The sequence below is a fragment of the Alosa sapidissima genome, chromosome 9 (genome assembly GCF_018492685.1).
Source record: "Alosa sapidissima isolate fAloSap1 chromosome 9, fAloSap1.pri, whole genome shotgun sequence".
NCBI lineage: Eukaryota > Metazoa > Chordata > Actinopteri > Clupeiformes > Clupeidae > Alosa > Alosa sapidissima.
In genome coordinates, this window is record NC_055965.1 from 15,174,486 (window position 1) to 15,186,043 (window position 11,558).

At 38.6% G+C, this 11,558-nt stretch overlaps 2 protein-coding genes across 5 annotated transcripts in view; one reads left to right on the forward strand and one right to left on the reverse strand.

Annotated features, from left to right (window-relative positions):
* The window catches only part of LOC121718292 (B-cell receptor CD22-like), a 31,315-nt gene extending 30,082 nt beyond the window's left edge, over positions 1–1,233 (reverse strand). For all 4 annotated transcript variants that reach the window (XM_042103248.1, XM_042103247.1, XM_042103251.1 and 1 more), the window contains exon 1: positions 946–1,233. In XM_042103248.1, coding sequence (XP_041959182.1) covers positions 946–1,000 — 55 coding nt within the window. In that variant the 5' untranslated portion in view covers positions 1,001–1,233. The remainder of the gene's footprint in view (positions 1–945) is intronic.
* Positions 1,234–3,073: 1,840 nt separating this feature from the next.
* On the forward strand, positions 3,074–9,966 carry LOC121718330 (hatching enzyme 1.2-like). The gene is made up of 8 exons (XM_042103350.1): positions 3,074–3,186; positions 3,588–3,675; positions 7,050–7,184; positions 7,579–7,696; positions 8,554–8,732; positions 9,034–9,115; positions 9,382–9,509; positions 9,862–9,966. Coding segments are annotated over exons 1-8 (801 nt in total). The 5' UTR covers positions 3,074–3,117; the 3' UTR covers positions 9,864–9,966.
* Positions 9,967–11,558: the final 1,592 nt, after the last annotated feature.

An 11,558-nucleotide genomic window follows, 5' to 3' on the forward strand; every position in this document is an offset into this window, starting at 1 on the left:
GAGGAGGGTAAGTGGCATGATACAACTCAGTGCTAAAAAATACACCGGAAGTGGTTACACATTTCCTGTGGCCCGTGTCGCATGATCTGGCCAGTCGTAGTTGTCATCTCCACTTGAGTCAACCAGTTGATGGCTCCTCCCCTCTCAAGGGGCGTCTGTGTCTGAGGCCTCACAATCCTGTGCTGAACTTACCTCTTGTGGATGCAGGGCAAACTTAGCCTAGAAATCTAGACGCAACCTAGCGGCAGCAAATTTAATTTGCTGCCTGGGCTAGTCTAGCAACTCTCCGTTGGCTTGCGGGCTGGGAAAATTAAACTTTGATAGGGCCAATCACATCGTGTATAGAGTCGTTAGGCGGGCTTAACATACTGTAATGATTGATGGCAGAGTTGAAAGGGTTCGACGTGAATTCACTGCTACTTGAAAACAAAGAAGGTGGATGTTGCTGTTGGCGAACAGTGTGACACAAGTTAAGCTTTTTTTAAGTTGGCAAAAGTTTGAACTAGCCAACTACATGTAGCTCCGCTGGTGGGAAAACGCATGGGACTCATGAGTTGTAGTGCTATCCTATAGACCTCTGAATCTCCATCACTCACTGACTAGCTCACCCACAAACACACATAAACACTCACACACAGACACACACACACTCTCTCTCTCTCTCTCTCTCTCTCTCTCTCTCTCTCTCTCTCTCTCTCTCTCTCTCTCTCTCTCTCTCTCTCTCTCTCTCTCTCTCACTCACACACACACACACACACACACACACACACACACACACACACACACACACACACACACACACAAATGAAGTCTGTGTCTGTAATGTCAATCACAACTTGTTACCCCTTTCAGGAACAACTGTATTAAACATATTCACACTCACACAAACATAAGATGGTAAAACAACCCAAGCAAGATATCAGTGTTACAATATGATATACATACCCAGTGTGTATAACAGCAGAATGATGCATCTGATTCTGTGCATTTTCTTGTGCATAGTGAAAACCTACCAGGATGTTCATGCATTTTAGAGGAGTCTATTGAATGACTAATGGACTCAGAGTTTCATTCACATATCACCCTCATCATCATAATCATCATTAGGCCTATCATAATCATCATCATCATAATCATCATCTCAACTCTGTAATACGCTTTTCGCTTGTTCATTCATATCAATTGAAATAAGCATGATGGGTTCTTATTTACCCCAGTTGATATCTCTTTGTCCGTGACTTCAGTGAAACTTTAGAGAATGCGGCTTTAAAAGAAAACGGGAGGGTTATTAGTGTTCTGCTGACGTCATTTGTACTTCCTCATTTCACTCTCTCTATCACACACACACACACGCACGCATGCACGCACGCACGCATGCATACACACACACACTTATTTATTTATTTTTCTATAAATGCACCTCAGAATGGTAGATAGTGCCTTCAAACGTTCTAACAATATTAATAATCATATTGAGAAGGTCCTTATTACCACTGAATGGCTTTACTAAAACTACGTAAGTACATACGACCTACAGTAAAGAGACTTCCTCTGCTGTTTATCACAGGAAGCACCACCCTAAACATCACACATCTGTCATGATTGAGGAGTGGTGTCATTTTTAGTTTTAGCTTTTGAAAAAAATGTGTGTATGTTTGTATATATACAGTTTTCAAAAAAGTGAGGCCACATGTGAAGGAAGGGCTGTGGCTAACAGCTGATACTCCACACGGTGCTAAAAAAGACAGAAAACGGTCTGTTTCAAAAGCAGGTTGCTTCTGTGGCCCATATGACATGATCTGACACGTCCTAGTTGTCATCTCCTCTTAACTGCTTTTGAAATCAAAAATGTTGGATTTATATATTTTGTTGAATATATAGTATATAATCTATGCACTTATACAAAATTAGTGGATTTTACAGTGGAACCGGAATGTTTTCAGACCCTTTCAAGTTTTACACATTTTGTTATGTTTCAGACTCATCTTAAAATGGATTCAATTCATTTTTTCTCCCATTAATCTACATATAATACTCCAACATTCCACAACAAAAAACAGATTTTTGGAGTCTTTTGTAAATTTATAAAAAATAAAAGACCATTTACATAAGTATTCAGACCCTTTGTTATGATGCTTGCAATTGAGCTCTGTTGCATCCTACTTCTATCAATGGTCCTTGAGATGCCTCTACAGTTTGATTGGAGTCCACCTGTGCCTGAATGAATTCACTGGACATTAGTAGGAGAGGCACACATCTCTTTTTATATAAGGTCTCACAGTTGATGGTGTATGTCAGAGTGAAAACCAAGTCACAAGGGTTGAGAGAATTGTCCGTAGACCTGCGAGACAGGGTTGTGTGAAGACAAAGATCTGAGGAAGGATACAAGAACATTTCTGCAGCATTGAAAGTGCTCAAGAGCACGGTAGCCTCCATCATTCTCAAATGGAAAAGTTTGGGACAACCGACAGTCTTCCTAGATCTGGCCGCTCAGCTCCAGACTCAGCTAACTGAGTAATCTGGGACGAAGGGCCTTTCTCAGACAGGTAACCAAGTCATTATGAATGAGATCCAGAGTTCCTTTGAGACGATGAGAGAAGCGTAAAGAAGGACTGTTTCTTTTACATTTTTTTTTTTTTAACAAAATTAAATTAATCCATTTTAAGATCAGTCTGAAAAATAACAAAATGGGGAAAACTTGAAAAGGTCTGAAAACATTCCGGTTGCACTGTATGTAGAACACACTAATCATACTGTATGTGAGGAAGTCAATCTACTGTAAGCACAACACCCTAAATCACAAACAACCAAGCCAAAACAAATACTACACCCTTCACAATCAGCCACAGTATGTCAGCTAGACAAGATCCAAAGAAAAACAAATTATCTCCCCAACTCTATATAAGTTGTTGGGTTTGTGGGAGAGGCGGTGGCGTCCACCCTCCTAGAGTGTCCATTAGACACCTGAGCCTCTCAGCAGGCCTAAATCCCACTCGTGGACACACCTTAGAGGATCTGTATTTAACAGTCCAGACATAAAGGTCCCACATACATCAGGCCTTGGTCAAGGAGCAAGGAACAATCTGGAACATCTCCACACACACACAGTGAAGGAACATGGACCTCAGAGCATCCCTCTCTCTCCTAGTGCTGTTGCTGGGTTTGTGTAAGGGTCTGGCCTTCATGGTAAGATTTTCAAGGCTATACAAATCTCTCTCTGGGCTAAAAATATTAAAAAAAGCAACATACTAAAAACATGCTATAGTTTTAATGGTATACAGTCTGTGAAGGATTTGACTTAGTTCACCCTATTAGGGTATAGTATATCTCACTATATAGTTATTGAGTATTAAACCCTAAATAATTGTAAACCATTACATCACACATACATGTATACAGTATATAGCCAAAATATATTAGTTAGTTTTAATCATTGTCAGTTGTATTGTGTATGTTGATTGCAGTGCAAGCCTGTCAGCTAGATATCTGATTGCAAGGCCTGTTAGCTCGCTAATTAAAATAAAAATGTCAATCATGCCTTTTTAAAAAAACAGGCTACTTTAAGGGTTGTGGTGTGTCTCTTACAGATGGTGAGAGATGGTGTTGACATTGAAAAGCTTTTCGACGATGCAGACAACGTGGACTTAACAACCCAGATTCTGTCCGCTAACAATGGCAGGTTTCACCTTTAACCTCTCACAGAGCTTCAGTCAATTCATACTTAATTTCATATCTTGATGGAATAACTAACTTACAAATGTAACATAGTTGTGTGTAACATGTGACATAGTTATAAACATGCCATGGCAGATGACATGAAACATAACTGAAATGTCAAGAAAACGTCAAGAAAAATGCCTACTATTACTACTTTTTGCATGTATACAAGCTGGGCTCAACCAGATAGCCATGTTGGGCTAATCAATCTCTTACTAACGTCGCCTACCCATTTTGTTATCAGCTCAGGCAAACAATCGCCATTAGCTAAGACCAGGGGATGTGGACAGTAACTAAGTACATTTACTTGATTACTTAAGTATGATTTTTGAGTATCTGTACTTTGCTAAAGTATTAATATTTTTGAAAACTTGTGACTATTTGACAGTGACAGTTTAGATTTGAACAATTGCAAAGTTATACAATAGGTTACATTTTTTGTTGGATGTAAGGAACTAGGATGTATACCCTATCAATTGCCAAATAAACATAGGCTCTGGATGATTACAAACATTGAAGGGGTCTATCACAAAACAGTTTATGTAACATGGCTATAAGCCGCCATCAGGGTTGGGTCAGATTACTTTGAAATGTAATCCATTACTGACTACAAATTACATGGCAATTTTTGTAATCAGTAACGTAATCAATTGGATTACCAAAAACATGTAACATAATCTGATTACTTTAGGATTACTTTTAGATTACTTCAATAAATATTCCCATTAAGTAAAAGACACCACCACAGAATTGATGAAAGAATTCTGATTCTATTTTTCTCTGCTCTTCTCCAAACATGCACAACTCCGCTTAACCTTTATAAGGGCACACCTGGACAAAGAATTCAGCTTTTGCTGGATTTTTTTTTACCCAGGGACATGGCCTGAGATTGGCATAAAAAAGGGAAGCATTAAACCCAAATGACACCATGTCCATTTCAATTGTGGAGGTGAGAAATGTATTATTTTGGGATGTTTTTCAACCAGGGGGACCTGGTGACTTTCTCAAAGTAAACGGTAACACTAAAACAAGAGGCTACATTAAGATTAGGAGGAAAAGATCAGGCAGTGTGCCGAGAGACCTGCCCCAATATTATGTAAGTTAGTAAGTAAGTATATCTTTTGATCCTGTGAGGGACATTTGGTCTCTGCATTTATCCCAATCCGTGAATTAGTGAAGTCGAACCGGCAAGCCCAAAGGCCGAAGCCCTAACCAGTAGGCTATGGCTGCCCCAATAGGTAGCATTTGAACATTAAATCACACAATGATCCAAAACATACAGCCAAACAAGGCAAGAAATGGTTAACAGAGAACAATATCAACATTTTAGAGCAGACCTCAATCCGTCAAAAAAGTGAGCACAAGGCCAAAGTGATGGCAAATAATCGTTCCTGCCTCAAAACCCAGATTGCTGCTAAAAAGGTGCAGTCTACAATCATTGTGGAGACATGAAGGGCTGTATTTTGGGTCACCAGCGCATGGCGTAATACTCGTTATTCACCCGCGCAAAGTTGAATTCGGTATTTTGCACGTTTATTTTTTAAGCATTGCGCCCAGGGGTGTGGCAATTAACAACCTAGGGAGGGGCCTAGCGCGTTGTCTAAAAATCGCTATCATACACCACCTAAACCTGGTCAGAAGTCAATGGCGAGTTGTTCATATGCTATTTTAAGAGCGCATGTCACCAGTCATATTGGCAGGTGCACGCACCATCCTTCTATCATTCATGAACGCACACCAGCGCACGTCCATGCAAAGCATTACAAATTGCACGATTACAATGGGAAACATAATTAGAACAAAGATATTACGAAATACTGTACATCTCATAATGAGTAGTTATTCACCATCATTTGCAAATTGGTAATGACGGTTAAAAGTGATTAGGGGAGAGGCGAGAGGCGAGAGACACGTATGGAGCACAGCTGAAGACGCACTGTCACGAGATATAAGCAACTCCTCTGCAGGATAAATGTTGTTTTATTCAGTCATTTGAGCAATATTAGGGTAAGTGTTGCTTTTTCCAGCCTATGTTTTCGGTGGTAACCCATTGTCAGTCAATAGTGAAAGTAACTGCATATAACTGTCTTGTCGTTGACTGACTCCTTGGTGAAGTTTCACTTTGCCAATGAGTTCAAATAGACGAGTGCAAATGCGTGAAGGCTATGCTAGGTTTTAGTAAAGCATGATTTAAGAATGACTATTCTATACGGTCTCGCAAGCAGCCTCCTTCAAATGCGCCTTTGAATGCCAAAATACCGATGCATTTATTTGACATATCGCGCGTTGCGCCGTTAAAGGGAATGCCAGATGTCCTTCTCATTGGTTTAAAATTATGTTACGCCCCAAACACACCCATATGACTGATTAAAAGACCTAGGAACACCTTGTTACGCCATGCGCTCCGCTTTTGATAGCGAAACCCCTCCCAATGTGAACTGGACATCCTACTAAATTTTAATAGACTTTTGACGAGTGACGATGCACTTTAGAATATCATGATAGGGCCCGAAGAGGCTTAGTGGGTATTATATGAACCATTTTGAGAGCTGTGGTGGTAAATAAAGATGTTTCCAGTGATTGTTTAAAAAGGGTATGAATAATTTTGAACATGCATTTTTTAATAAAACACCTTTTTTATTCCATGTTTTTACCACATTGTCTTGCAAGCTTTTGGCATGTGCAAGTGTTATTTTAATTAAGAACAAACATATTGGTCAAGAGAAAATCAATATTTGCCAGGGGTATGAATAATTTTGTTCTTAACTATATATTAAAAAAGTCTAAAAAGTGAACATCCGAATGAACTGCTTGTCAAATTAATAGGCTATCCTAAAAAGTTGCATTATTTGCATGATGAAATGTAATCAGGTAATCCCCAACAATGTAACCTAATTACACATTTTTTATTGTAATCTGGGCTGATTATAGTTACTTGATTTTTGTAATCTGATTACGTAATCGAGATTACATGTAATCCGTTACTACCCAACCCTGGCCGCCATGACATCAAGTCTTTTGAGCTTACCGATGATGGTCACATATCATTTACCGATTTATGACAAGATAATGTGTTTCACAACATGTTTAGAGTGCTCGAGTGAAGTGCCTAATTGATTGATTGATTGATTGATTGAAATTCTTTATTGTTGTTACTGTACAAAGAATGTTTTCTAAGAGAACATAAATAATAAATAAATAAAATGTCTTTGTACACTATCGGTCAAGAGGATAAACGCAATAAAGTCACAGGGCTTATTTCCATTGTGGTCCTTAAATATAAAATAATATGCAACAGTGAGTTCCTTCATGACTGACATTTCTTCCTGTAGCCTCCAGTGAGCTTCTCGTGGAGGGCGATATTGCTGTTCCGCGACAGAGGAATGCGTTAATCTGCTCCTCCTGCAAGTGGAAGAAATCTGCCAACGGCCTTGTCGAAGTGCCTGTGATTGTGAGCCCTGATTTCTGTGAGTGGGTTTCTCCATATATATATATTATAGCATAAATGACCCTAATTTGAATAATGGCCAATGTGCAAAGACTAACTAAATGTAATTTCATAACTACACAAAATCAATTTGCTAATTTAACAACATGGGCAAGATGTTAAGCTCAAATATTGATACATAGCTTTGCTTTTAAACAGGCTTTGCACTTTTCCTGCCATTTAAGTTAGGGCCCAATATATGTATTGTCTTGACTTTATTGTATCTAAACGAAGCTGAAACAGACATAGCCTATCATGGGGTCCTGTTTGTTCTATGGGAATTTATATACTGACCATTGGACAAATCATTATCCCTTGCTTAATGTTTGTGTTTTAATACTTAAAAACACTGACGTTTGCTTTGCTTTGTTTAGCCGTCTATGAAAGGATGAAAATCGAAAAGGCGATGCTGACCTTCACAAAAGAGACCTGCATCCGATTTGTGCCTCGCTCAACAGAGGTTGACTACATCAGCATAGAGAACGGTAAAGGGTGAGTTTGTTCCATTTGTTTGGAACGTTCTAGAACAACACGAGGAGGATCTTAATCCCTCTCTTCAGTCACTGGCATGTAGCCTGGATTTAAATTTCACTACTTTGTTTCGCTTTGTGAAGAGATTGGGAAACGTTGCCAACCCTGGCATCGTAACAGGCATAGAGTTTTCCTTAACTTTGAAATCATTGGTTCAGCCTAACCAATCACATTGATCAGGGACTCCTAACATTACTCCTACTTTGCATAACCTTTACTAACTAATTATAAGCTGTATTGGCAGTCAGGAAACAATGTATTTAGGCCTACTTATGCTGTACATAAATTTACACTTTTCAGACTGTAATTCTTTTTATGTTATGCTACTCCTGTTTACCACAGCCACTTTCGATTTAGAAACTAATGCCATGTCCTGTTGTGACTGATTGGCCCTCCGCCCTGGTGGCTGAGGGAAACGTTTTCTGACAGTGTGTATTGTCAGATGCTAGACTAGTACCTGAGTGAAATGAAAATGAACAGAGATACAGAGATTTGTTTTCCAAGTAATTTTAGTGGAATGTAATTAGGTTATCGTTATTTGATTTATCTTTACTCAATCAAAACAACACAACTGCACTGCACTGCATTACCTGAAATACACATTTAAATAACATGACTTGTTGATCTTTTCAAAAATGGATTTATAGCGTTTTGGTTGGAAAAGAGCTCTTTGTCTCTTTGTGTCGTTATACTGAAAACGATACCAACTACTAGATTGTTTGGTCTTGATATGAGATTAATAACACTTGGTCAGATTGTATTAGATGAGCAGTTTTTTCGTGTACCCTATAGTCCTCAATTCTCATCATTTTGTTCAGGTGCTGGTCCTACATTGGGAGAGCAGGAGGCAGGCAGTTGGTGTCCTTGAACAGGGATGAATGCATCTACAATGGCCTCATCCAGCATGAGCTCAACCACGCCCTGGGCTTCTACCACGAGCACAACAGGGCCGACAGGGACCAGTATGTGAAAGTCCACTGGGAATACGTCGACCCAGGTAAGGGATTGACCTCGCCTACTCTCTCCATTCAGCACATACATATTGAAATATAAAAAAGTTCCTTATTTTTGATGGTTTCATGGTTATTTTTAAAAGTAATGATAACATTTAAATATTATGTTATATAAGTATATCATTGCATTAGATTACATTAATAGTAATAATAATATTTGAATATCTATAAATTAACTTGAAAACGAGTGGCTGGTACATAAGCCTTAGACGGAACTTTTCCCTCACACTGTCATTAAACTAAAATGTTCCACTTCTATTCATCCCATTTCTATTGATTTGTCAGACCAGGCTTACAACTTTAGAAAACAATATGGTAACACCATGGGCACTCCATATGACTACACATCTGTGATGCACTACACCCGGTAAGGCAACACAACATGAAGCACTGAATTACTCACTTATACAAATATAAAAATCTACCCATACCTGTTTATCTTTATATTCATCCATCAATCAATTAATCAATCAACTAATCAATCAATCAATCAATCAATCAATCAATCACTCACTCACTCACTCACTCACTCACTCACTCAATCAGTCAATCAATCTGTGTCTGTCATTACATGTATCAGATGATTATTCTCTCCCCCATATCTCAATAACTACCACCCATTGGCCTCTGTAGAACTGTTTTCACCACCGAGTATGGAAAGGCAACGCTCACCCCCATCCCTGACCCGGACGTCCCCATTGGCCAGATACAGGGTCTCTCCCCCACTGACATCCTGAGGATCAAAAAGCTGTATGAATGCTGTGAGTACACACCACACAGTGCACTACTCTTTTCACTAACTGCATTGGGAACGGCCTGTAAGACACCAGAGTACAACATGGTCACCACTCCAGAGTAAATATCAGGAAGTTGAAGGGTGGGATTCACAAAGAATATTTATTATTATTATTATTATTATTATTATTATTATTATTATTATTATTATTATTATTATCATGTGTTTTCTAAATTAATAAATCTAAATGTAAATTCACTGGATGTATTGTTTATAAGTTTCTCATAAACAAATAGAGATGTAAATGATTAGGTGAACTTTAGAAAAGGATAACAGGATAACAGACTTGTTTTGTCATGTTTTGCTTCACTTCATAGGATTGGAGCAAATCATCAAAACAGGAATGGCGATTGTTGACTAAACATAAAAGAACATATCTCAAACCTGGAGACAATTGTGCTGCCTCTCACAACTGTGGTGAAAAATCAGATGCTATAATGTCAACTCAACAATTTCTCAGGAATGTTAATGTTACACCCTCAGTATGTGTGATACATTCATAATTTGCCATTTCAAATAAAAAGCCAACTTATTTTTCCCTCCACCCCATTTAAAAGGATACCCTTCTCTTCTCTGTGCATGGAATAACCTAGTCTGGCACTGTTAGCCCAAGTCACTGGAAGTGAGTCAGACCAGTTAGCCGATAGCACTTCCAGTTATTTATGCTAAGCTAGGCTAATGGCATCACATGTTTCTTGGTGTTTTATGCCCCCAACGTTGTCTTCAAGGTAGCGCTGCCTGGAAGGCGCTATGGTTAGGCATGGGTTAGGGTTAGGGTTAGGTTTAGGTTTAAGGTGCCTTTAAGTCGACAGTGGCAGCGCTGCCTGGAAGACGACGTCGGGGGCATAAAACACCATCGAGCGCATCACACAGAGAAGAGAATATCTATCTATCTCTGGGGTAGACGGAAAATAACCAATTTCCCAAAAGTTAGTGTGTTTCGTTAAGTCCATTAAAAAGGCAATAAAACCCCATAATGTGATAAACTCCAAATCATGTAATCAATTGTTTTAACTTGTTTTAACAAGTAATGATTATGTTAATCTTATATAAAACCCAATGTAATACCTTCTGAATTAGTATTGTACAAGTTGTTGTATATGACTTTCTCTTTGTTATTATGCCCATCATTTCTAGCCAACTACAATAAAATTTAAACTTTTAGTCAATAGTCTTCCTTGTGGACGTTGTGGTTGTGTTAAAAATTAAGTATTAATCCACAAAGAGGCAAAAAGTATAATGCACAGACAAGCAGACTGTACGGCAGAGTACAAAGATGTATTCACAACACCGGAGACAGGTTGCAAACACACAAGCATCTTAGCGAGCATGAGAGCAACAAGTCTGTCACAGACAAAGTTTTACCATTATTTATAGGACTAACAGGATAGTCTTGATGGATTGCATGAAATGAAAGACAAAGAGCCGTCATGATAAAGAAAAGCTGTTATTACTCCAGACTCCCTAGTCCCTAAGGGCGACATCAGAGGTCATGAAACCCAAAATAACTCAGTTCATCCTTGTAATATCTACATTTTTTTAAAGTGTAAAGTTGGACAACAACAACCCCAATAGACATTTAACAGCTTAATGTTGTCTAATTACTGGAAATTTCCCCACATGTGCCCCATTTTTAGGATTTATTCCTAACGGCAAAGAAATTTTCAGGTAAGCAGAGAGATCATACATATTAGTTAAGGAATATATATGTACAATGGATTATAGAGGAGTAAATAGTATCACATACATGAAATATACTGTATGAGACACCATGCAATGATAATATGAATAGCTGTTGAATTAGGGTATATATATATATTACACGGCTCTTCAGAGTGCTGCAGATTGCTCTATTCACTTGAATGGGCCTTCCTAACGTTCGGTGGTCTGCTAATTCTCAATAACAGACCGTTGCTAAGTATAACAGACCGCTGTCAAGGAAAATGGGCTTTGTGCTTCTATTTCACGTCTTTCATATTACTGCGCAAGGACTGGAACTTCATTCAAAAGTGAA